This window comes from Pituophis catenifer, unplaced genomic scaffold (genome assembly GCF_029215685.1).
Source record: "Pituophis catenifer annectens isolate HBS135680 unplaced genomic scaffold, rPitCat1.0.hap2 SCAF_10, whole genome shotgun sequence".
In the NCBI taxonomy this organism is placed as follows: domain Eukaryota; kingdom Metazoa; phylum Chordata; class Lepidosauria; order Squamata; family Colubridae; genus Pituophis; species Pituophis catenifer.
The window spans coordinates 28,924,669-28,951,238 of record NW_027256890.1 but is presented as its reverse complement, the minus strand read 5'-3'; the positions used below and the strand labels follow the sequence as shown (position 1 = coordinate 28,951,238).

The following is a 26,570-nucleotide window of genomic DNA, read 5'->3' as shown; positions in this document are numbered from 1 at the left end:
TTGTGATGACATAATGGTGGGATGCTGCAAACAGCTATCAACGCCAAAGCCCCAAATGCGATCACATTGTTGGGGGAGGCCAGTGGAAGTTCAAATCCGGGTTTAAGAACCCCTGAGGAGGTCCATCGTAACTTTGTAAGTCGAGGACTATTGTAGTGGCCCCTGCAAGGAGGCGTAGGATAAAATGGAAGTAGTGGCACAAACACTGTGCAAATACTAGGACATGAGTGCCTGCCCCAGTGTCGGTTACACCAATACATAAATGCAGGATGATGTTATCCTGCAGGGGCCCGTTGTTTAAGCTTCATTCTGGCTGGCTGCAGACACCGATGACTTTTAAGTCATTTTGCAAGGTCAAAAAGCAGGAGCAACTGAATATTTTGGAAAAAAAAATGCAGAACATTTATCTCTTAGAGTTTAGGGCAGTGATGGCTAACCTTTTTGCTGTCGTGTGCCAAAAACAGAGGGAGTGTGAGGGGCTCGTGCGCGCGTGTGTCCACACCCATAATTCAATGTGCCCCGGGCCGTTTCCGGCCTCTGGGGGTGGTGGGGAAGGCCGTTTTCACTCTCCCCAGGCTCCTAGAAAGCCTTTGGAGTCTAGGGAGAGGAAAAAACGGGCCTTCCTCACCACCCCCCTGGAGGCCCTCCAGAAGCCGGAAGGCCCGAAAATCAGCTGGCCGGCGAGTACATGCGCACTGCAGCTGTGCTAGGGCAATGCTCGTGTGCCCGCCAATATGGCTCTACGTGCCACCTGTGGCACCCATGCCATCGGTTTGCCATCACGGGCTTAGGGTTTCCCAACTTTGAGCCCTTTAAGGCGCGTGGACTTCAACTCCCAGAATTCCCCAGCCAGCTAAGTCCCGACTAACTAAGCTGGCTGGGGAATTCTGGGAGTTGAAGTCCACCCACCTTAAAGTGCTCAAGGTTGGGAAACCCTATCTTAGAGTCTCCCCCAGATTATTGGGCGGCCATGTTACTAACTGTATGTGTATGTGTGGCTGTGCAACAGGGAAAGGGCTCCTCTGTTTGTTTGTTTGTTTATTTATTCTTTAATTTTCAAAAAACCTTTATTAACATTTAAAATATTAAAATGCAAATACATCTGTAACAAAAATACATCCATAGTAGTTGCACAATCCAACGTCGTTCTAACAGTACACAAAAACTTAACTCTATTCCTATATTCTCAGATATTCCTTCTTGATCAAATATATGTAAACACAATTGATGTCTTATTTTGATCTATATATTTCCTATTTTTATTTTCTATCCATGGATACCAGTTTTCCCAAGCTGAGTAATATTCCGAGTCTTCCTTATTATTTAATTCTATAGTAAGTTTGTCCATTTCTGCACATTCAAAAATTTTCCGGATTTTTACACCATCTGTCGGTGTAGTGGACATTTTCCAGGCTTGTGCGAGTACAATTCTCGCTGCTGTAGTAATATGAATGATCAAATATTTAATCTTTTTAGAGTATTTTTCTTTAATGATCCCCAGAAGAAACAGTTCAGGCTTCAATTCTATTGGGCAATGTGTAATTTCATTTAACAATTTTTGTATTTTAATCAGGGGTAAAATGCTCCCGGTTCGGACCGGATCGCCCAATCCAGTAGCGATGGCTGTGGGTGGTTCGGAGAACCGGTAGCAAAAATCCCTGTCCCCCCCCCCCCCACGTGCCCAGCTGAGCCGCACAATCATCAGAGGCTTTTTTAAAAAAAATTTAAAAGCATTTTTTCTACAACCTCTTCGGCCTAAAGAATGCTTTTAAAAATAAAAAAAAAGCCTCTGATGATCGCACGGCTCAGCTGGGATCGTCAGAGGCTTTTAAAAGCATTTTTTCTACAACTTCTTCGGCCGAAGAGGTTGTAGAAAAAAATGCTTTTAAAAGCCTCTGACGGATCAGGCAACTCAGCTGGGATCGTCAGAGGCTTTTAAAGGCATTTTTTTTCTACAGCCTCTTCAGCCGAAGAGGTTGTAGAAAAAATGCTTTTAAAAGCCTCTGACGATCCCAACTGAGTTGCCTGATCGTCAGAGGCTTTTAAAAGCATTTTTTCTGCGACCTCTTAAGGTTGTAGAAAAAATGCTTTTAAAAGTAAAAAAAAAAAAAAAGTTGGCCACGCCCACCCAGTCACATTAACCCCCCACCACCAAGCCACGCCCACAGAACTGGTAATAACAAATTTTACATTTCACCACTGACACAGACCCTTCAAGAAACCCCCTGCAAGATAGCGACATCCAGCCCTTCTGTCCTTGCTTGCGTATCCAGGAGGGTTGTGGGCATTTGGGGAGGAAAAATGGTCCCTGATCTTCTTCCTCCAATCCTGATTTTTTAGGAGACGCTCCCGCCGATCTCCCACGCCTCATTCTCGGCCCACCACCTCCCCTTCGTCGGATTCACCTACACCTCCGGGATGTGAGTACGGTGGCGTTGCTTTGATTTGCATCTTCGTTCCCGCTCGGCTGTTCCTTTCTGGTGCTCTGGGCAGCGTGGCACCTCCAGCTTCAGCAGCAGTCTATCTCAGAAACTGCTGTCAGCCGGCCAATAGGGAGCTGCTGCAGCCATCAACTTTCTGCTTGGCAGGGTGATTTGGTCTTTCAATCTGTTGGGAATTTCTGAGGCTTTCCATAATTTTGATTTTTGCAAACAACAGTGCATGTATTAAAAAGAGGTTCAAAGTGTTAGTCGGGGCTGGTGAACATTCTCCCCACTTCATGGAGGGTCTCGGAATTGTGAAGACAGGCAATCCTCAATTTACAACGTTCGAAGCTACAACGTCACAGAAAAAAGTGACCTATGACCATTTTTCACATTTAACGACCATTGCAGCACCCTGTGGTCACGTGATCAAAATTTGAGTCAGTTTAACAGCTGATTCATGTTTACGTCGGTTGCAGTGTCCCGGGGTCCCGTTATCCCCTTTTGTGACCTTCTGACCTGCAAAGTCAACGGGGAAGCCAGGTTCACTTAACAACCATGTGAGTCAGAGTGATTCACTTAACAACTGTCATACAAAACTCACTTAGCCACAGAATTTGGGGCTCAATTGTGGTTGTATGTTGAGGACTACGTGTATTACAACACAATATTGTGATTCCCCCACTCCCACCCCCTTTTTTTTTTTTTGCTGGAGTTTGTGAATTGCAGGCACCGGACCGGCTTAGTCTGTTTCCCAGCAAATAAGTTTTACTGAATGAATTCACGGGAAGGTACTGGAAAAGATAATAAAAAAAACCAGATCTGCCAACATCTAAAAACGAGTAAAGTAATCACTAGCAGTCAGCAGGGGTTTGTTAAAAACAGATCATGCCAAACCAATCTTATTTTATTCTTTGACAAAGTGACTGGATTAGTAGATGAGTGAAATACTGTGGACATAATATACTTAGACTTCAGCAAAGGCATTCGACAAAGTAGACCACAACCTACTTCTTGGTAAGCTAGAAAAAAGTGGGATAGACAGCATCACCACCAGATGGATTCGTAATGGCTGACAAACTGTACTCAACGAGTAGTCCTTAATGGGTCTACGTCTACATGGAGGGAAGCACCTGGGTACCACAAGATTCTGTCTTAGGCCCAGTACTCTTCAATATCTTCATAAACGACTTAGATGAGGGAGTAGAAGGGGAACTTAGCAAATTTGCAGATGATACTAATCTGGCAGGAATAACCAACACCTAGAAAGAGTGCAGAGAAGAGCAACAAGGATGATGAGGGGACTAGAGGTTAAAACATACAAAGAACGGTTGCACGAACTGAGTTATGTCTAGTCTAGTGAAGAGAAGGACCAGGGGAGACAGGAGAGCATCTTCCAGTATTTGAGGGGCTGCCCCAGAGAGGAGGAAGGGGGTCAAGCTATTTTCCAAAGCACCGGAAGGCCAGACAAGGAATGATGGATGGAAAGCGATCAAGGAGAGATTCAACCTGGAAATAAGGAGGAATTTTCTGACAGTGAGAACCATCGACCCATGGAACAGAAGTTGCCTTCGGAAGTTGTGGGAGCTTCATCCCTGGAGGCTTTCAAGAAGAGACTGGACTGCCATCGGTCAGAAATGGCGTAGGGTCTCCTGCTTGGGCAGGGGGGGTTGGACTAGATGACCTATAAGGTCCCTTCCAACTCTGTTCACCTGTTAAATTAACGGGAAACCTCAGAGCTGCATTATTTTGTAGGAAACCTTAACTGCAATGGCAACTTATGCCGATAAAGGAGTATTTTTGGCTGCTGTGAGCAGGACCACGAGTGGTCGTGAAGAAGTGTACGCTGCCCCTCCCGAGGCCATGGATTTCCCATCCGTGTGCCCCATCCTGCTTTTCAGAAAGGGAATCTGTTTTTCTTGCCCTTTGGTGCAGAGTGATTCCCGTTGACCCAGAATCGGTTCTGAGCTCTGTTTCCCTGTGTCCCCACAGACCCTTCCCCGAGAGACCTCCGGTGTCCCCCCCTACCAGCTCCAGCATCAGCCGGCTCGAGAAAAGGATCCGTCAGCTGGAAAGGGAGAAACTGGAATTGAGTCGAAAACTGCAAGGTAGGTAACTCTGCAGAGAGGAAGAAGGATCCCTTAGAAGCGGTGGCGGAAAAGGGGCCTTCGAGGTCTACTAGTCCAGCCCCCCTTCCCCCAATCAAGCTTTCCTAGCCTTATGGGCTACCTACATTGGAGGCAAGGTAATTTGGGATCAGGTGACGTGAGAATGAGAAAGCTAAGCATAGAAAGAGTGCAGAGTCAGTTTAATCACCCCACCCACTCACGAGAATTTCCCTCGGTTCTTCATTAAATGGATTTACACAACCCACTGAATCAGGTTTGAGCCCAAGACGCAGGAACTGCATTTGCACAACATGTCAAGCTTGATTTATTTTGCCTCGCTTAGTGGGTGGGGCCACCCCACCCCGTCGTGTTTGCTTATGGTTCAGGGCACCCTGCCAACCCCGGAATGGATCGAGTGAGTAATGCGATCCAGAAATCCACGGGAGATCTCTTACCCTCTCCTTGCACTCGCCCTGCGCAGATTCTCTGGCGAGATCCCCTTCCAAGACCTCGGCCAAGGACGCGGAGATCCGAAGTCTCCAAAATGAGGTGGCTACTTTGAAGAGGCAATTGACAGGTACTTGTAAAATATTAATTTTGGCAGGGAGTTGTTGTTTCTGGATTGTTTTACTGTCTGGAACAATGAAACGGCAAGCCTTTGATCAACCTTGCCTAGTCTGAGAATTAAAAATGAATTAAAATTCAATTAAAAAGGGATTTGATTAAGTTAGTGGTTGGATGGGAGACCACCAAGAGATCTCAGGCTGAAAAGAGACCTAAAAAGAAAAAGAAAAAAAAGAGGTTAGTTACAAATCACTTCTATATGATTGCCAAGAAAAGTCGCTTTGGTTTCACCAAAAGTCCATTTTTGGGGGGGAATATTTTTTAATTTATTTTTAATACAAGTAATGCAAACAATACAAACACATACATACACGTCTAAATACAAAAAAGAAAAAAATAATAATACAGTGCATCCCCCACCCCCGGAGACCATTTCCCCACCCCCACCCCTTATATCTCTTCTTCTATAACAGCTAAAAAATATACAATCTATTCTGAATGTGCCCTTATGCCCTCCAAAACAGCATATATTCTTGAGTTGGTTTATTCCCTTGGCCTTCCACCAACACTGATTTTATAAAATCCCCCCCCCATTTCATTATAATTGTTTGTTTTAATCATCCTTTTTTAAAATTTAATTTCTGTTGTTAATTTACCGTTTGTTGCCATGCTCTAAATTTCATGATACCTTTCATTTCTTTGATATTCCAATTTTGTCCCCAGTATTTAGCCATCAATAATCTAGCCACCATTATCAAATTTACAATCATTTCTTTTTCTTTTGTTTCATTTTTATCCCATTGTTCCACCAGCAACAATAATGCAGTTCTCGGTGACATGTCTAAATTTACATTCAATGGTGCTCTAATTTCTCTAAACACCATGTCCCATATTTTTTGTGCACTATCACAATCCCACCACATGTGCTTATATGTTCCGACCTCTTTCTTGCACCTCCAATATATATTTGTATATTTACCATCGATTTGATTTAGTTTACGTGGTGTTAAATACCACCTCCATATCACTTTATATCCATTCTCCTTAATTCTAACTGACATATTCTTATATACTCGTCTATTCCAAATGTTTTTCCAATCGTTGTCACCAAAAGTCAATCTTAACATTAAGATCACTTTAGAGAAATGTGTCAGGAATTGTGATATTTTCCTCTGCTCTCATCTGTGTGCGAGAAATAGCTGAATATTCTCTCGGTTGTTGCGGGGACATTGGTAAAACTCCATGATGTCAACGACAGAGCCTGCCTCATCACACAAAGGACACAATTGCACACTTGCGTCATCATGGTGTCTGATGCAAGTACAGGTGCTCCTCGACTTACGACCACAATAGAGCCCAAATTTTCCCGTTGCTAAGCAAGACGATTGTTCAGTGAGTTTCGACCCATTTTACGACCTTTCTGCCCACAGTTGTTAAGTGAATCATTGCCGTTGTTAAGTGAGTAATATGGTTGTTAAATGAATCTGGCTTCCCCCGATGACAGAAGGTCACAAAAGGGGATCAATCCCACGTTGTCGAGAGGCCAAATGTTGATCATGTGACCACAGAGATGCGGCAATGGTCTTAAATGGAAACATGGATCGTAAGTCATTTTTTTTAGGTGCCATCGTAACTTCAAACGGTCACTAAGCAAATGCCTGTAAGTCGAGGACTACCTGTGCCCTGCATTTTCTGTGTAGGTTGGCCATTGAAAAGAGGATATTAAGGTTCTCTCCCTCTTTCTCTCTCCTTTCTCTCTCCCTCCCTCTCCCTCCCTCCCTTCCTCTCTCTTTCTCTCCCTGTCTCTTTCTCTCCCTGTCTCTCTCTCCCTGTCTCTCTCTCTCTCCCTCCCTCCTCTCCCCTCTCTTTCTCCCTCCCTCTCTCCCTCTCCCTCTTTCTCTCCCTGTCTCTCTCTGCCCCCTCTCTTTCTTTCTTTCTCTCCCTCTCCCTCCCTCTCTTTCTCTCCCTGTCTCTCCCTCCCTGTCTCTCTCCCCCACTCCCTCTCTCCCTCTTTCTCTCTCTCTCCCTACCTTTCTCTCTTTCTCCTTTCTCTCTCCCTCTTTCTCTCCCTCTCTCCCTCTTTCTCTCCCTCTCTCTCCTTCCCTCCCTCTTTCTCCTTTCTCTCTCTCTCCCTCTCTCTCCTTCTATCCCTCCCTTTCTCCCTCTCTCCCTCCCTCTCTCCCCTTTCTCCCTCTCTCCCCTTTCTCTATTCCTCTCTCTCTGTCCCTCTCTTCCTCTCTCTCCCTCTCTCTCCCTCCCTTTCTCTTTCCTTCCCTCCCTCTCTTTCTCCTTTCTCTCCTTCTCTCTCCCTCTCTCTCTCTCCCTCCCTTTTTCTCTCTCTCCCTCCCTCTCTCCCCTTTCTCCGTTCCTCTCTCTCTCTCCCGCTTTCTCTCCCTCTTTCTCTCCCTCTCTCCCTCCCTCTCTCCCTCTCTCTCCCTCACTCCCCTTCCTCCCTCTCTCCCTCCCTCTCTCTTTCTCTCCGACCCTCTCTCTCTCCCTTTCTCTCTCTCCCCTTTCTCTCTCCCTCCCTCTCTCTCTCTCCCTCTCTCTCTTTCTCTCCCTTCCTCCCTCTCCCCCTCCCTTTCTCTCTCCCTTCTCTCTCTCTCCCTCTCTTCCGTCTGGCAGAAAATCAGCTGGAGAATGACAAGATGCAGAAACAGTATCACAATCGCATGGCACTGGGTCAGATGAAGGCGTTGGAGGACCGGGTGATGTTTTTGGAGCAGGAAAACAAGGATGCTCTCCAGGTATACGAAGCAACAACCTTGGTCCCACAAGGGGGTTTCCCAGGCTGCAGTCAAGGAAATGAAATCAGATTGATCTGGCAATAACATCTTGAGATCAAACAAATCGGGACGTTTAGTAACAAATCGAAATAATAATGCCTGATGAGCATAAAAGGGCAATATAGACTAACACGTTTCATGGTTTCAATTATTCTTTCACTCATAAATCAGGGTTTACCAATTTTGGCAACTTTAAGACGCTGGGCTTCAACATCCAGAATTTCCTAGCCATTATGGCTGGCTTGGGAATTCTGGGAGTTGAAGTCCAGCATCTAAAAGTTGTCAAGTTGGACCAAACGAGGCATAAACCATTCGTTTCATTTACTCAAAGCAGCCTAAAGAAAAATGCATTTTCTGGTAAGCAGGACTGGCCACTTGAGTTTGCTAATCAGTACCGTGAAACTGTCTAGATAGGATTTTGAAACTGACTAGATCACATTCCTGTTTCTATCCGGTTTTGAGCTTGAACACGATGGGCGACATACTCAGAACTGGTGGGGTGAATCCCAATCTCTGCTTCCTCCAAGGAATCCTGTGGATTCTGTTTTTCTTAAAATGTAATGCAATGTAAGTTATTTAGTTATTACATTAATATGCCACCCATCACACCGATAAAGCAGTTCTGGGCAGCTTACAAAATGGTAAACAGGTAAATTTAAAAGCCGTTAACGTTAAGAAAAATAAGAACGAAAATCATGGGAATTGGACCCAGAAAAAAAAATGGCAACCAATGTAGCTTGCACAACAGCAGTGTTATGCGCACCTCCTTAAGGATTTACACAACTGTCGAACCACTGCATTCTGTACTAGTTGTAGCTTCTGAATACTCTTCAAGGGTAGCTCCAGGTAGAGCGCCCTGCAGTAATCCAGCCGAGAGATGACCAAGGAATGAATGACTGTGTGCATTTATTTATCGTATGGCGGATTCACATCGTATTTCGATAGAAACACAAAAGATAAAAATACGAAATATGAAATATAATGTTTAAAGTATTATAAATGTATATCTAAATTACAAGTATAATTTTTGCTTCATTTGTCACAGCCAGGAAACCAGCAAGGTTTCCATTATAGATTCTATTTTGGCACTCTGATACTACCCTGTTTCCCCGAAAATAAGAAACCCCCTGATAATAAGCCCAATCAGGCTTTTGAGCACATGTGCTAAAATAAGCCCTCCCAAAAAATATTTAACTGCATGCACAGCCGATCCCCGCCATTTCCTCTGGTTAGGGAGACAGAGCTGGAAATCAAATAAGATGGCAAGAGGAGCCCTGCTTAAGTTTAGGTTTAGGTTTATTAAATTTGTATACCGTCCTTCTCCCGAAGGACTCAGGGCGGTGAACAGCCAAAATTAAAATACATACAGTATAAAAATTAAAATAAATTAAAACAGAATTAGATCAGTTTGGCTTCCCTAAATTTTAAAACCCTTTACCCATAAAATAGCCCATTAAAATTTTAAGCCAGCCCGGCTTGCTAAAATAAGAAGGTCTTCAATGTTCGGCGGAAAGTACAGAGGTCCGGGATCAGTGGTATTCCTGGGGGTAGCTCGTTCCAGAATAGCTCTTATTCATAATTATATTATTATAATTATTATTATTAGCTCTTGCTCCACGCGCCCCAAAATAATAAGACCTCCCTGAAAATAAGGCCAAGCGCTTATTTCAGGGTTCAAAAAAATATAAGACAGGGTCTTATTTTCAGGGAAACATGGTATATGTTGGATAGTTTGGTTTTTTGGCCATGCGGTCACAATTCAGTCATGGTATTTTGCCCCACTTAAAGAGGGGTCTGTATATCTACCACGGCCAATGCGAATTTGGTTCAGTATTGTCCATATCACATGGGACGGCTCAAATCCAGGTGGTTTTGATGCAAGGCAAAGTTCAACATTATGGAGTGCAATTTTTTATCTGTATGCAATTTGGACTCCTGATCCTGCTGTTCCTTACCCTGGGGGACTGCAGAAAATGGTCCAAAATCTCAGTCGGTGCCTGATTCCTGCGTGTTTCACTGCTTGGCAACCCAGATGAAACCTGCTGTATGGCTATCAATGCTCTGTTAGTGTCTCATTCCTGTGTGTTTTACTACTTGGCAACCCAGATGGAGCCTGGTGTACGGCTGTGAATGCTCTGTCAGTGTCTGTTGCCTGTGTGTTTTACCACTTGGCAACCCAGAGGGAGCTTGCTATATGGCCAGGTATTCAGGTCCAGTGCTGATAGTGACTTCTTCTCACGATAGGGTCAGACTGAGTTGCAGGAGCAGCTACAGGCTCAGGCTTGGGAACTGCAAGAGGAGCAGGAGCGCCATCAGGAGACAGCAGAAGAACTGCAGAGTGCCGAGGCCAAGTGTGGGGAGCTGCAGGCCCAGTTGCTGCGGCACTCGCGCCTGCTGCGGGAACGACTGGAGGAGACGGAAGCTGCTGCTCGACGGGTGGAAGGGCTACGCAAGGAGCTGGCCCGTACTGAGAGTGGACGCAAGGAGGTACTTTCTTCTCTGCACATGCATGTACACACACACACACATACATGTATATGCTCCTCACTGGACTCCTTCCCAAGAGTCCAGAGTGTCTGTTCTGAATGTTAAGAGCTCTGTGGCTTTTTAAAATAATTTTTAAAATTTAATTTGACAGTTGAAATCCACAAATCGTAAAGTTGCCAAGGTTGGAGACCCCTGTCCTAGATTGCCTTCCGCAGTTTCTGGGCTGCAGGAATACACAAGACAGTCCCCCCTTCAAACTACCTTTCCTCCAGAACATGAGAGAAATTCTCTTCTCTTCCCGCAGCTGGAGCTCCGGATCGAAAACCTGGTGGGCGAGGTGACCAAGCAGCGAAAGGGACGGGAGAGAGCGGAGCAGCAAATGCGGAAGTTGAAAGACGAGCTGGAGGAGTTGCGGGTAGGGCTGTGCTGTGCAGACATCGGAGGAATCTTAATCCTAACGGCGGCATTAGCCTGCCAACCCTGAAGCCGACCTGACCGAAGCCTTTTTGGGAGCTTCAGTGTTGCTATACTGGAGCTGAGGGCTAGGGACTCGGGGGGAACCCTGACATTAAAACCGCTTCACCGCATTGATTTGGGGCTCTGTTGCAGGCAAAGCCAAGCACGGCCATCTTCAAGCGGTCCAGTTCCAGGAGACGTCCGGAGCCGTGCGGAGCGTGGAAGGAGGAGCTGCAGGCCAAGGGACGGCAGGTCGAGGCTCTGACGGAGGAAGTGGCCCAACTGCAGGAGCAGCTGGAGAAAACCAGGAGGCAGCGGTGAGCAGTGTAACCGGATGCTGCGCGAGGCTGGCGAGAGAAGGGAGGAGGTGTTCCGGGATCACTGGTCACCATTTGCAACCTTCCCAGCTGGTTTTTGTCAGCGTTGCAACGCTGCCATAGAGAGAGCAGAGGACAGCAAAAGATAAACTCTGAAACTTTTGCCTGCAAAATCCCTTTGAAGCTTGGTTGTCGTGTTGATCAGGTGAGGGGGCACATTCCTGAGAAATGACGGGGAAAAGAAGTCTGGAGAATGACTTGGAAGACAGCCAATGAGAAGCAGAGTCTTGGGGGTCGGAAAGGGAGGGATTGGGAGGCAAAAGGTCAGTCTTGTCCGCGCGGAGTCATGATCCGGTGGCTGAGCTCAATTGAAGAAAGATTTCCTTAAAGATTGGCAGTTTGGAAATTCATTTAATTTTGAGACAGTACCGCAGTCTGAAAGCTTTCACTAAGCAAAGTCAAAGGGATTCCCTTAACGACTGTGTGATTCCCTTAACAACCATGAAATTGGGTGTGGTCGCGTGATGACTCACTTAATGACCACATTGTTTAGAGATGGAAGTTGCGATCACCGTTGTCAGGCATCTCCAACAACCTTGGCAACTTTAAGACTTGTGGGCTTCCAACTCCCAGAATTCCCCAGCCAGCCACAAGTCCACAGGTCTTAAAAGATCCCGGCCATTGCGGTCATAAGTCGAGGGCTATCTGTACCATGAATGTTGTTTTTTTCTGCCTAGGTGCGAAAATATGGAGCCGAACAGAGGAGGCCAAGCGGCCATGAGCAACAGCTGCAGCCCCCGGCCTTCTGGTGACCAGGTAGACGTGCATCGAATTCCGGGGAACTTTATGGTTTTCCAAATTACCTATTCCCCCCACCTGCCCCCCCTTTTTTTCTCCAGGTGCATAAAATAGGGTGCTCACCTGCCACCTTGCTCCACAACAACGACCCTGTGAGGAATTCTGATGCATCAGCCGAGCTGTTTTGTTTTTTTTTATTGAAAAAGTTTTACAAATACAAATTTTCCCCCCTTTCCCCCCCCTCTTTCCCTCCCTAGCCCTCCCTTACCCTCCCCCCCACATGGCTTCCCCAAGATGAAATCCAAATCCAAATCATATTATATAATACTTTACCGCCCATCTACTCTACCCCCTATGTGGTATACAATTCCTAACATTCTAGTATACTATCCCCTGTAAACTATACCTTTCTACACAACATTCAACTAAAAATTATCTGGTACTTCCTAGTTTAATATTTATTCTGCACATAATCTATCCATGTCCTCCACTCCCTTACATAGATCTCTTGTGTCCGGTCTTTTATATATGCTGATAACTTCACCATTTCTGCGAAACTGGCCACCTTCAGAGTCCGTTCTTCAATAATAAACATAACATCCCTTTTCCAATATAACCTAGCCTATCACCATATACCATATCAATTTTGTTTCACCCACTTTCCCGCAGGTCCCCCATATATAATTATTTATAAAATCTGAACAATCACATCAAATCCTTCTTCCAACAGTGTATTTAATGTCTTTAGTTGCCATCTGCCCCCATCATTGAAGAGTACTTCTGTATATAAAAAAACCCCCCGAGTGACTTTATATTTATATTCCATATGGTATCTTCTGCAAAGCCGAGCTGTTGTGATTGAGTGTGCTCTGACCCAGCTACCCAAACACGAAAAAACCCTTTGAAGTGAACTCAAAGATTCCTTTATTAAGAATACCGGCAGCCCCGGCAAAAAAGTTTCTCAGGCTAACAAGTCCTTCCGGCAGGGAGAAGAATCGTTGTCTGCCACATCTATTCATCTCCGCCCCCTGCCTTTTATCCCCAGAGCTAGGGAGGGGCTTCGCTAGCAGTGGTGGCTCGTCTGTCCCAAGGACCGGCCCATAGATTTCCACTGCTCTCCTCTCCTCTGCCTTCTGTGCATCCGTGCGTCAGGCACTGGACCCAGATGTTCCTCCTCTTCCTCATCCACCTCCAGACCTGGGGGCTGTTGACCCTCCATCCATTTTTCCTTCTTTCCTTTCTTTCTTTCCTTCCTTCCTTCCTCCCTCCCTCCCTCTTCTTTTATTTCCTCCCTTCCCTTCCCTCCTTCTCTTTCCTTCTCTTCCCTTCCCTTCCCTTCCCTTCTCTTCCCTCCCTCCCTCTTTTCTTCCCTCCTTCTTTCCTTCTTTCCTTTCCTTCTTTCCTTCCTTCCTTCTTTCATCCCTCCCTTTTTCCTTTTCTCTCTTTTCTCTTCTCCCTCCCTCATTCCTTCCTTCCTTTCCTCCCTCTCTTCGTTTCCTTCCTTCCTTCCCTCCCTCCCTCTTTTCTTCCTTCCTTCCTTTTTTCCTTTCCTTCTCTTTTCCCTCGCTCCCTCCTATTCCCAGTCAATCTTCCCATGGGGGGGACAGACGGCCCAGGCTCCGCCTCTGTCTCTATCTCTCTGCCAGCTCCATTCCCTCTTCCCCCTCGGAGCTCTCACGTTGCCCTGATGCTGACCCTGACTCCCACGCCTCTTCCTCCTCTGATTCGGCTCCTCTGCTTGAGGGGCCGGCGGCCGACAGGCCACAACAGAGTGGGACTTGAACCCAGGACACCCCACTCCTGCTGTAGCCCCTTCCCCACTCTACCCCAATGGCTCTTTTAAAAGCTGCAGTCTGCTTCTTTTGTGGCTTGCAACAGGTGGATTCTCGGGGTAACGACTCTTTGCACCCAGGACCAGGGAGCTGCACGTCCGAATTCCACAAAGCTGCCTTCACCAACTGGGAGGTTCAGATCGCCGACATTTTGAAGTGGTGAGAGAATCCCTCCAGAGTTTGAATTGGCAAAGTTGCCTCTGAGGATAAGCAGAGCGTTTTCTTCTCTTTTAAAGGAGCCCAACATCTAGTGCAGCCTTCCCCCAACTTGGCGCCCTCCAGATAGGTTGGGACAAGACCCCCCCCCCTTGAATCTCATCCAGTGGAATTCTGGGATTTGTCGTTCAGAGCAAGATGTTGAGAGACATCAGCAGGAGGGAAATTATAATTTTAGTTATATCTTGTGGAAATTAATTAAAGTAAGTCCTCGATTTACGACCACAATTGGGACCGGAAATTTTGTCACTAAGCAATGTGGTCGTTAAGTAAGTGGTATCAGAGTTTCTTGCAAAAATCAAATCCAGAAGTACACACAGATAACTGATTCAGCTGGATTCATTAACTTCTTTATATACAGATTAACAGATGAAGTATTTACAATATCAATAGTTGATTCTTCCAACGTGGTAGAAGTTGCAGGCAGAAGACAAGGCAGGAGAGAACAGTTAGTTTCATTTCAGCAGAGCAGACAAGCATGCACAGACTGCTTAGTTTCAGTTTCAATTCTCTGCACAGACTCAGAAGCTGCAGACTAAAACGCCCTGGCTCCAGTCTGTCTCAACTCCCATTGGCTGATTTAGTTGCTGTGCCTATTCATTGGCTGACCTTGTTACCATGTCTCTGCCAGTTCATGAATAATCTGACAAGTGGGAAGGAGCAGAAGTGTTGCGCCCCTTGCCCCCCCAGGTGGATTCCCCTGACAGTCCCTGCCCTTTTGCCTCTTCCCCAGGGTGAGCAATGAGAAAGAGTCCAGGGGGTACCTGCAGGCCATGGCAACTCGCATGATGGACGAGATGGAAGCCCTGAAGCAGGCAGGGGCACAGAGCCCCGTGCCTAAGACCCCGGTAAGAGGGCCCTGGGGGAGGGAGGAGTGACACCCCCCTTGTCACTTGATGAAGGGGATGTAAGAGAAAAGGCGGGAGGGGAATTGAATTGAGAGTCTTTGAGGCTGGTTCCCTTTCTTCCTTCCTTCCTCCCTCCCTCCCTCCCTCTTCTTTTATTTCCTCCCTTCCCTTCCCTCCTTCCCTTCCCTTCCCTTCCCTTCTCTTCCCTCCCTCCCTCTTTTCTTCCTTCCTTCTTTCCTTTCCTTCTTTCCTTCCTTCCTTCTTTCATCCCTCCCTCTTTTTTCCTTTGTTCTTTCTTTTCTCCTTTCCACCCTCCCTTCTTTTTTTCTCCTCTCCCTCCCTCATTCCTTCCTTTCCTCCCTCTCTTCTTTTCTTTCTTTCCTTCCTTCCTTCCTTCCCTCCTTCCTTCCTCCCTCCCTCCCTCCCTCTTCTTTTATTTCCTCCCCTTCCCTTCTCTTCCCTTCCCTTCTCTTCTCTTCCCTCCCTCCCTCTTTCCTTCCTTCCTTTTTCATCCCTCCCTCTTTTTCCTTTTTTCTCTCTTTTCTCCTCTCCCTCCCTCATTCCTTCCTTCTTTTCCTCCCTCTCTTCATTTCCTTCCTTCCTTCCTTCCCTCCCTCCCTCTTCTTTTATTTCCTCCCTTCCCTTCCCTCCTTCTCTTTCCTTCTCTTCCCTTCCCTTCCCTTCTCTTCCCTCCCTCCCTCTTTTCTTCCTTCCTTCTTTCCTTCTTTCCTTTCCTTCTTTCCTTCCTTCCTTCTTTCATCCCTCCCTTTTTCCTTTTCTCTCTTTTCTCCTCTCCCTCCCTCATTCCTTCTTTCTTTTCCTCCCTCTCTTCGTTTCCTTCCTTCCTTCCTTCCTTCCCTCCCTCCCTCTTCTTTTATTTCCTTCCTTCCTCCCTTCCCTTCCCTTCTCTTCCCTCCCTCCCTCTTTTCTTCCTTCCTTCCTTTTTTCCTTTCCTTCTCTTTTCCCTCGCTCCCTCCTATTCCCAGTCAATCTTCCCATGGGGGGGAGGGAGGCACACCTGCAGGGCAAGCCCTTTGCTGCCCAGCGACACCCCACGAGGCCAACTCCATCATTTTTCCCACCACACCAAAAGCCCCTCCATGGGCCAACCGTGGCCAGTGCCCGGAGCGACCCCTTCTCCCTTTTGCCCCCCCCTCCCCACAGGCCAAGCCTTCCCCTCGCACCGACTCCCCCCTCCCTCCGCCCTTCTTCCCCCGCAGGACGCCCTCTGGAAAGCCCGGCGGCTGCAGAAGGTGGAGGCCTCGGCCAAGCTGGAGCTCCAGTCGGCCTTGGAGGCCGAGATCTGGGCCAAGCAAAGTGTCCAGACGGAGCTGGAGAGGCTGAAGGTGGCCCACCTGGGGCTGGAACGGTGGGTAAAGCCCCCTGTTCTCCCCCCCCCCCACAGCCCTTCTTTGCAGAGGAATCTGAGCCTGGCGAACGTCCGGTGCCCCTTCAGGCTCTCAACATAATGCTGCGAATCAGAGACATATAGTCCTTGATTTACAACCATTCACTTAGTCATCATCTTTTTTTAACGACCCCTTAATCCCTTGTGGGGTGGAATCTGGGCAACTGAATGGAGCTGAGTATTTACTGGCCAGATGCCTTTCCTGTTGCCAGAGCGGAGTTTTGTTCAGCAGATATATTTTCATTGTACCCAGAGAGAGAAATATCTGCCTCTACCTAGGATCGAACTCACAGCCTCCTGATCGTGAGGCGAGAGCTCCACCTCTAGGCCACTGCACCACTCTCATGAAGCCTGGCAATCATCATCATCTTTTAATGACCCCAGAATCCCTTGCGGGATTCCCTTCAGCTTCCTGATGGTGAGGCGAGAGCTCCACCTCTAGGCCACCGCCCCACTCCAACCATTCACTTAGTGACTATTCCAAATTATAACGGCAGTGACAAAAGTGACTTAGGGCCAGTTTTTACACTTAACAACTGTTCCATCATCCCATTTGATCAAAATTTGAACGTTTGCCAACTGACTCACATTTATGACGGTTGCAGTGTCCCGGGGCCATGTGTGTTCCCTTTTAGTGACCTTCTGACAAATGTAGTCAATGGAGAAGCCAGATTCACTTAACAACCAGGTGACTAACTTAACAACTGCACTGATTCACTGAACAACCAGAGCCAAAAATGGGGTAAAAAACCCCACTTAACAACGGACTCGCTTAGCAACGGAAAATTTGGGCTCCGTTGTGGTTGTAAATCGAGGACTACCTGTGCTTCTGGAAAGGAGCGGGAGAAGGAAAACTTTTCTGAGCTTTTCCTTCAACACCTGGGCGAGAACTTCAGCGTGGCCCGGGGCAAAGGATTATGGGAGTGGGAGTCCCAGGGGGCCATGCCCCCCCCCCCCCACGATAATCCTTCTCTCTTCTCTTCCCACCTTCGTGGCTTCCCCCAAAGACAGTTGCAGGAAGCGGAGCAGCAGAACCGGACTTTGCGCCAGGACCTGGAGAAGACCAAAGGGGAGCTGAAGGCCCGCTCTCTGGAAGGTAAGAGGCCAGTCTGGATGACCGCTGGGTGCCTCCTCCGAGATCTCCTCTCCCCTTCATACAAGTTGGCCAAAAGTTTTGAAGGATTTTCCCAGGCTCGAGTATTCATCTGCTGATGGTCTTTGAGGCTTCCTTTCGTAGCGCTGAGGAGGCCCTAGCACAGGGGTCTCCCAACCACCTAAATATGAGCCAGCCCTGTGCAGTGGCAGCCAAAAATACCAATGCAATCCTAAACTGCATTAACAGAGGGATACAATCAAATTCAAATAGAATAGAATAACAGAGTTGGAAGGGACCTTGGAGGTCTTCTAGTCCAACCCCCTGCTTAGGCAGGAAACCCTACACCACTTCAGACAAGTGTTTATCCAACATGATCAAGGGAGGTACTAAGAATTGCAATATTTAATTGTGAACGTTTTAACAGCAGCTAGAATTGTATTTGCTAAAAATTGGAAAGGAGAGAAGATACCTATCGATGAAGAAATTATTAAGAAAATGATGGACTGTGCAGAAATGAGTAAACTGACATTTGAAATAAGCGAACAGGACGATAAACAATATTATTTGATATGGGATTTATTTTATCAATGGATAGATAATAAAACATGGAGATGAAATATGATATATGAAATGAAATTAAGATAAAATGTGTAAAAATTTGTTTTTTTCTTAGTGGAAAAGAAACATGTGTCATATATTGATATCTTGAAGAGTTTGTGAGCATGAAAAGATTTTAACCGACCGAAACACTGTCTGTAATTGTTTGAAAGGATGATGCTTTTACGTTGTTTTTTGTTTGAAAAATAAAAAAAACCTTTGGGGCAAAAAAAGGGAGGTACTACTACCACTCTATAAAGCCTTAGTAAGGCCACACCTAGAGTGCTGCATCCAGTTTTGGTCACCACACTATAAAAAAGATGTTGAGACTCTAGAAAGAGTGCAGAAAAGAGCAACCAGGATGATGAGGGGACTGGAGGCTCAAACATACGATGAACGGTTGCAGGAACTGGGCATGGCTAGTCTGGTGAAGAGAAGGACCAGGGGAGACATTATGGCATCTTCCAGTATTTGAGGGGCTGCCCCAGAGAGGAGGAAGGGGGTCAAGCTATTTTCCAAAGCACCCGAAGGCCAGACAAGGAATAATGGATGGAAACTGAACAAGGGGAGATTCAACCTGGAAATAAGGAGGAATTTCCTGACAGTGAGAACCATCAACCGATGGAACAGAAGTTGCCTTCGGAAGTTGTGGGAGCTTCATCCCTGGAAGCCTCCAAAAAGAGACCGGACTGCCATCGTCAGAAGTGGTGTAGGGTCTCCTGCTTAGGCAGGGGGTTGGACTAGATGACCTACAAGGTCAACTTTCGGTTTCACCCAACTGTTCACAGTTCAAATTGTTGAGTCTTTAACTCGATGTTTCTCAACCTTGGCAACTTTAAGATAGAATAGAATAGGAGCCGGAAGGGACCTTGGAGGTCTTCTAGTCCAGCCCCCTGCTCAAGCAGGAGAACCTAAACCGTTTCAGATAAGTGATTGTCTAGTCTCTTCTTAAAAACCTCCAGTGATGGAGCATTCACAACCTCTGGTGGCAAGTTGTTCCACTGGTTAATTGTCCTCACTGTTAGGAAGTTTCTCCTCAATTCTAGGTTGCTTCTCTCTTTGGTTAGTTTCCATCCATTGCTTCTCATCCTACCTTCTGGATTATTCTTTGGAGAATAATTTGACCCCCTCCTCTTCTTTGTGGCACCCCCCCAAATATTGTTATACTGCTATCATGTCACCCCTAATTCTTCTTTTCTTTAGACTAGCCAAACCCAAATCCTTCAACCGTTCTTCATATGTTTCAGTCTCCAGGCCTTTTAATCATCCTAGTTGCTCTTCCCTGAACTTTTTCCAAAGTCTCAGCATCTTTTTTGTAGTGTGGGGACCAAAACTGGATGCAGAATTCCAGCTGTGGCCCTTACTAAGGTTTTATAAAGCGGTACTAATACTTCACGTGATCTTGATTCTATGCCTCTGTGTATACAACCCAGGATTGTATTCGCTTTTTTGGCCGCTGCTGCACCCGGCTGGCTCATAATCAAGTGATCGTCCACTAGAAGTCCAAGCTCCCTCTCACAGTTACTGTTTTTGAGCCACCTAATCTGTACTTGTCCCTTTGATGTTTCCTGCCTACGTGGCTGTGCTGGCTGGACAATTCTGGAAGTTAAAGTCCACCTATATCAGGGGTCAGCAACCTGCGGCTCTGGAGCCGCATGTGGCTCTTTGGGCCCTCTGCTGTGGCTCCCTGTGAGGTGATCCCACTACTGATTGGCCCTGCCCTTCGCCCTCCCCTCCCAGTCACTCCTCGCCTGGCCTGAGAAGGTAAGGGTGACGGTGGGGGATGGAGAAGCGGCCAGAGCAGAGACAAGGAGATACAGAGAGAGGGGAGAGAGAGAGAGACATAGAGAGATACAGAGAGAAGGGAGAGAGAGAGAGACATAGAGAGATACAGAGAGAGGGGAGAGAGACACAGAGATACAGAGAGAGGGGAGAGAGAGAGAGACATAGATAACAGAGAGAGGGGGAGAGAGAGACAGAGATACAGAGAGAGGGGAGAGAGAGACAGAGATACAGAGAGGGGAGAGAGAGACATAGAGAGATACAGAGAGAGGGGAGAGAGAGAGAGACATAGAGAGATAACAGAGAGGGGAGAGAGAGACATAGAGAGATACAGAGAGAGGGGAGAGAGAGACATAGAGAGATACAGAGAGAGGGGAGAGAGAGAGAGACATAGAGAGATACAGAGAGAGGGGAGAGAGAGACAGAGATACAGAGAGAGGGGAGAGAGAGAGACATAGAGAGATACAGAGAGATGGGGAGAGAGAGACATAGAGAGATAGAGGGGGAGAGAGAGAAATAGAGAGATACAGAGAGAGAGGGGGAGAGAGGGAGACATAGAGAGATACAGAGAGAGGGGGAGAGAGAGAGACATAGAGAGATACAGAGAGAGGGGAGAGAGAGACAGAGAGATACAGAGAGAGGGGGAGAGAGAGAGAGACATAGAGAGATACAGAGAGAGGGGAGAGAGAGAGAGAGACATAGAGAGATACAGAGAGAGGGGAGAGAGACACAGAGATACAGAGAGAGGGGAGAGAGAGAGAGACATAGATAACAGAGAGAGGGGGAGAGAGAGACAGAGATACAGAGAGAGGGGAGAGAGAGACAGAGATACAGAGAGAGGGGAGAGAGAGACATAGAGAGATACAGAGAGAGGGGAGAGAGAGAGAGACATAGAGAGATAACAGAGAGAGGGGAGAGAGAGAGACATAGAGAGATACAGAGAGAGGGGAGAGAGAGAGAGACATAGAGAGATACAGAGAGAGGGGAGAGAGAGAGAGACATAGAGAGATACAGAGAGAGGGGAGAGAGAGAGACAGAGAGATACAGAGAGAGGGGAGAGAGAGACAGAGAGATACAGAGAGAGGGGGAGAGAGAGAGAGACATAGAGAGATACAGAGAGGGGGGGAGAGAGAGAGACATAGAGAGATAACAGAGAGAGGGGAGAGAGAGAGACATAGAGAGATACAGAGAGAGGGGAGAGAGAGAGAGACATAGAGAGATACAGAGAGAGGGGAGAGAGAGAGACATAGAGAGATAACAGAGAGAGGGGAGAGAGAGAGAGAGAGAGAGAGATACAGAGAGAGGGGAGAGAGAGAGACATAGAGAGATACAGAGAGAGGGGAGAGAGAGAGAGACATAGAGAGATAACAGAGAGAGGGGAGAGAGAGAGAGACATAGAGAGATACAGAGAGAGGGGAGAGAGAGAGACATAGAGAGATAACAGAGAGAGGGGAGAGAGAGAGAGACATAGAGAGATACAGAGAGAGGGGAGAGAGAGAGACATAGAGAGATACAGAGAGAGGGGAGAGAGAGAGAGACATAGAGAGATAACAGAGAGAGGGAAGAGAGAGAGAGACATAGAGAGATACAGAGAGAGGGGAGAGAGAGAGAGACATAGAGAGATAACAGAGAGAGGGGAGAGAGAGAGAGACATAGAGAGATACAGAGAGAGGGGAGAGAGAGAGAGACATAGAGAGATACAGAGAGAGGGGAGAGAGAGAGAGACATAGAGAGATACAGAGAGAGGGGAGAGAGAGACAGAGAGAAACAGAGAGAGGGAGAGGAGAGAGAGAGATGTTGAAAGGATTTTGTGATTCCCGGTGTTTTTTAACAACTGGTTTTCTGCCCTAATGACCAACTGGGTAGGCATGGCTGGGGGGGGTCATGTGACTGGTGGAAGTGAGTGACATCGAATTGGCCACGCCCACCCAGGTTTTGTGGCTCCCGGTGTTTTCTTTTCTGTGGGAAATGGGTCCAAATGGCTCTTTGAGTATTTAAAGTTGCAGACCCCTGGCCTATCTTAAAGTTTTGCGAAGTTTGAGTTTGACTCCTGCAATTCCCTTCCAAAACGCCTTGCAGTTGAATTCAGAAATTCTGACTGCTGCTAATCCAGGAAAAGTTTCTGTTAATTCCATCATCAGGCATGGAACAGGAAGCGATTAATTAAAGATGGAATAGTTCAAGACAGATCCAGGTTCCTTTGGCATCTCAACCCACAAAGCCTCTCTGTTTTTCTCTCCTTTTCTTAACAGGTATCAAGTCCCAAACCCCACTGATTTCTTTCTTCTTCCGAAGCACCAGCGTAAGTTTTCACCTTGGTCAGGTACAGGTAGTCCTCGACTTACGGCCACAATTTATGCCGCTAAGCCAGTCAGTTGTTAAGTGAATTTTGCAATCTTATTACCTTTCTTGCTACCGTTGTTAAGTGAATCATGGCAGCTGTTAAATTAGTAACTCGGTTGTTAAGTGAATCCGGCTTCCCTCATTGATTTGGCTTGTCAGGTCGCAAAAGGGGATCATGTCACACACACACACACACACACACACACACACACACACACGGGAGACACTGCGACCGTCATTAATGTGAATCAGTTGCCAAGCATCTGAATTTGAATCCCTGGGGAATGCTGCGACGGTCGTAAGTGTGAAAAACAGTCGCTTTTTTTCAGTGCTGCTGTAACATCGAGCAGTCACTAAACGAAGTGTTGTAAATCGAGGATTATCTGTAGAATAAATTCTCTCAAAGTCAAATGAAAACTACAGTGGAAATAAGTCCCCGTGGTCTCCTAATTAATCAGTCGGTCAGAATAGAGGAGGAAGGGACCTTGGAGGCCTTCTAGTCCAACCCCCTGCTCAAGCAGGAGAATTACAAAAATGCTCTTCAGGTTATATCCTAATAGCGAGTACCTTAAAGCAAGGCTGAAATGTAAAATTTGTTACTACCAGTTCTGTGGGCGTGGCTTTGGGGGGGGGGTTAAGTTGGCCACGCCCACTCAGTCGAGTGGGTGTGACCAGCATTTTTTTTTTTACTTTTTACTTTTAAAACCACTTTTTTCTACAACCTCTTCGGCCGAAGAGGTTGTAACAAAATGCTTTTAAAAGCCTCTGACGGTCCCAGCTGAGTTGCCTGATCGTCAGAGGCTTTTTTTTTTTTTGCTTTTAAAAAAATTTTTTTCTACAACCTCTTCAGCTGAAGAGGTTGTAGAAAAAATGCTTTTAAAAATAAAAAAAAAAGTCTCTGATGATTGCGCAGCTCAGCTGGACATGGGGGGGGGCACAGGGATTTTTGCTACCACTTTGCTACCGAACCACCCGCCACCATCGCTACCAGATCAGCCGATCCGGTCCGAACCAGGAGCATTTCACCCCTTGCATTTTAAAAAGGAAATGCAAGAAAATGTTTGCGCTAATCTGCATATAAATGCTGATCTGCTAAGAGACTCTAATTGTAGAAAGCATTAAACTGCAGCTAGGATTATTTGATTTGGTCTCCGTGTTTTAGATATATCAATGTAATAGATTTCTTGTTGATTAGTTTCGTCTACGGAAATTTGAGTGGGTGTCTTAAAACTTAAATTTTGGTGATTGTCACAAATAATAAAATGCAAATCATCATGACACTGTACTCCCTTGTGGGGTGGAGTCTGGGCAACCGAATGGAGCTGAGTTGTTTACTGGCCGGATGCCTTTCCTGTCGCCAATGCAGAGTTTTGTTCAGCAGATATATTCTCTTCTCATCATGCCCAGAGAGAGAAATACCTGCCTCTACCTAGGATCAAACTCACAGCCTCCTGATTGTGAGGCGAGAGCTCCCCCTCTAGGCCACTGCACCACATAAATAATAAGATGCGAATGAACAAATAAATAAATAAACATACCCAGATTTGGGACACGCTTGCATAGAATAGGGAAACCCCTTTTTATAAAAATTTAAGAGGATGCAAAATAATTATACTGCGGCCTCAAAAAAGCAGAGAAGAAAGAAGAAAACCTACTAAAGGTTTGGGGCATGGAAGGCGTCCCACAGAGGAGCCGTTAGGGATCCACACACTTTTGGTCACCACACGATAAAAAAGATGTGGAGACTCTAGAAAGAGTGCAGAGAAGAGCAACCAGGATGATGAGGGGACTGGAGACTATGAAGAAAGGTTGCAGGAACTGGGCATGGCTGGTCTAGTGAAGAGAAGGACCAGGGGAGACAGGATAGCAGTGTTTCAATATTTGAGGGGCTGCCACTGAGAGGAGGAAGGGGGTCAAGCTATTCTCCAAAGCACCCGAAGGCCAGACAAGGAAGAATGGATGGAAACTGACCAAGGAGAGATTCAACATGGAAATAAGGAGAAATTTTCTGACAGTGAGAACAATCAACCGATGGAATGGAAGTTGCCTTCGGAAGTTGTAGGAGCTTCATCACTGGAGGCTTTCAAGAAGAGACTGGACTGCCCTCTGACAGAAATGGTGTAGGGTCTCCTGCATGGGTGGGGGGTTGGACTAGATGACCTCCAAGGTCCCTCCCAACTCTGTTAATCTGTACGACCCAAATCCGGATGCTGGACGAGCAACGAGGCCTGTCTGTCCCCTTGTTTTTCAGAAGGACGCCATCGCTTTTGGGAACAGCCCCGACTCTCAGGAGGCACGGAGATTGTCCGAGGAGGTTCAGCTGCACCCTGAAGGCAGGAGAAGCCTCCGGTCCAATGTAAGTCCCGGCTGGAATGGAGAGATCTTTCCCCATACAGCTAGTCCTCGACTTATGACCAAAATCTAACATGATAAACTGCCCACGGTCACCTGGTGGCGAATACGGCATCAAATAAATCTAATGAATAAATAAATAAAACAAATCCATAAATAGAGGCTGAAACATCTACCACTAAGTGATGCTGTTGTTGAGTCACACTCAATCTTACAACTTTTTCCCATGGTCATTAAGCAAATCCAGCATCAAAGTCGCCAAAGGTGATCATGTGACCCTGGGAAGCTGCAGTTCTGATGACATCACTGACCATGGGGGTGCTGCAATGGCCATAAGTGCGAACAATGGTTGTGATTCTGTTTTTTCACTGCCTTATGTAGTAGTGACCAACTTTGAGTGGTCATTAAATAAAATGATTGTAAGTCAAGGACTACCTGTAATGAGGACCTCCCTTTCCTTTCCTTCTTTCCTTTCCTTTCCTTTCCTTTCCTTTCCTTTCCTTTCCTTTCCTTTCCTTTCCTTTCCTTTCCTTTCCTTTCCTTTCCTTCCTTTCCTTCTTTCCTTTCCAACTTAACTTTTTCCTTCATTCTTCTCTGCCTCTCTTCCTTCCTCCATTCTTGTTCTCCTTCCTTCTTCCTTCCTTCCTTCCTTCCTTCCATCCATCCACCCACCCATCCTTCATTCCTTTTTCCTTCATTCTTCTCTGCCTCTCTTCCTTCCTCCATTCTTGTTCTCCTTCCTTCTCCTTCCTTCCTTCCATCCATCCACCCACCCATCCTTCGTTCCTTTTTCCTTCATTCTTCTCTGCCTCTCTTCCTTCCTCCATTCTTCTTCTCCTTCCTTCTTCCTTCCTTCCTTCCTTCCATCCATCCATCCACCCACCCATCCTTCATTCCTTTTTCCTTCATTCTTGTTCTCCTTCCTTCTCCTTCCTTCCTTCCATCCATCCACCCACCCATCCTTCGTTCCTTTTTCCTTCATTCTTCTCTGCCTCTCTTCCTTCCTCCATTCTTGTTCTCCTTCCTTCCTTCCATCTACCCACCCACCCACCCTTCCTTCCTTCCTTCCTTTCCTTCCTTCTTTCCTTCCTTCCTTTTTCCTCCATTCTTGTTCTCCCTCTCTCCCTTCTTTCTCGCCTTCCCTCCAGAAGTTGTGGCTCCAGAAGTTGTGCTCCATCACTGGAAATTTTCACAAAAGGACCGGATAGCCATTTGCCTGAAATGGTATAGGGTTTCCTGTCTGAACAGGGGGCTGGACTAGAAGGCTCCCTCCAATCTGTTATGCTGTATTCCTTTTATTTTCTCTGCTAATTCAAAAGCTCCTTTTCTTTTACTCTTTGCCCAGCTGGCATAGCTTAATAAATGATTTGGGCAAAAAATTAGCAAAGGACTGATAAAATGTTGGTTGGGGTCAGATGTGGCCAGTGGACCGTGGGGTTTCCTTGAACCTAGAAAAAGACAGGCAAACCAGAGAAAACCAGGTTAGCATGAAGTATTTCCATTTCTATGTGTTCTGCTCCTCCTAACTTCTTACGTTTTTCTGTTTTTCTTTTCTTTTTTTTATGTTTTACTTGTTTTATTTATATAACATTCAATTTCCATCAAACAGTGTTTGATCTGGGTACAGTTATTTTTAAACAATCATAATCCACATATTTGTTGTAGTATTCATCACCAGAATATTAATAATATAATAACAATAATTTTTAAGATCATCATCTTTAACAACTCTCCCCATTAACATTTCCTCTTTTTATATCTCCTCCTTTCTAACTTCTGTTTCTATTGTCTAGCCACTGATAGAATACATCCAGTGGTGGGATTCAAATAATTTAACAACCGGTTCTCTGCCCTAATGACCAGCTGAGTAAGCGAGGCTTGGTGGTCATGTGATCGTGTAGATGCGGCCAACTCAATGTCACTCACGACGTGCGCTTCAATGGGTGCTTCGCCTTAGCTGTTACAATGTAATAAGGGTTAACCAGAGAGGCAGTTTCTGTAAACAGGGCAATAAAGATTAGGCTAGAAACAACACCAGAATGTTGTAATTCCTTACAGGATTAGCCCTGTAAAGTGGAAAAAAACAAAATAAGATTTCTTCCAACAACCAGTTCTCTGAATTGCTCAGAAAGTTAACAACTGGTTCTCCCAAATAGG

General features: G+C 46.3%; 1 protein-coding gene across 1 annotated transcript in view; it reads left to right on the top strand.

Moving 5' to 3' along the window:
• LOC139322202 (serine/threonine-protein kinase MRCK gamma-like) overlaps nucleotides 1-26,570 on the top strand; it is a 106,981-nt gene that overhangs the window by 46,577 nt on the left and 33,834 nt on the right. Inside the window, 14 exon segments of the mRNA XM_070951219.1 lie at nucleotides 2,341-2,420; nucleotides 4,416-4,531; nucleotides 5,013-5,108; nucleotides 7,721-7,842; nucleotides 10,126-10,368; nucleotides 10,673-10,783; nucleotides 10,978-11,141; nucleotides 11,879-11,957; nucleotides 13,818-13,930; nucleotides 14,721-14,835; nucleotides 16,056-16,204; nucleotides 17,251-17,339; nucleotides 21,971-22,020; nucleotides 24,313-24,417. Of these exon segments, the coding sequence (XP_070807320.1) occupies nucleotides 2,341-2,420; nucleotides 4,416-4,531; nucleotides 5,013-5,108; nucleotides 7,721-7,842; nucleotides 10,126-10,368; nucleotides 10,673-10,783; nucleotides 10,978-11,141; nucleotides 11,879-11,957; nucleotides 13,818-13,930; nucleotides 14,721-14,835; nucleotides 16,056-16,204; nucleotides 17,251-17,339; nucleotides 21,971-22,020; nucleotides 24,313-24,417 (1,632 nt within the window).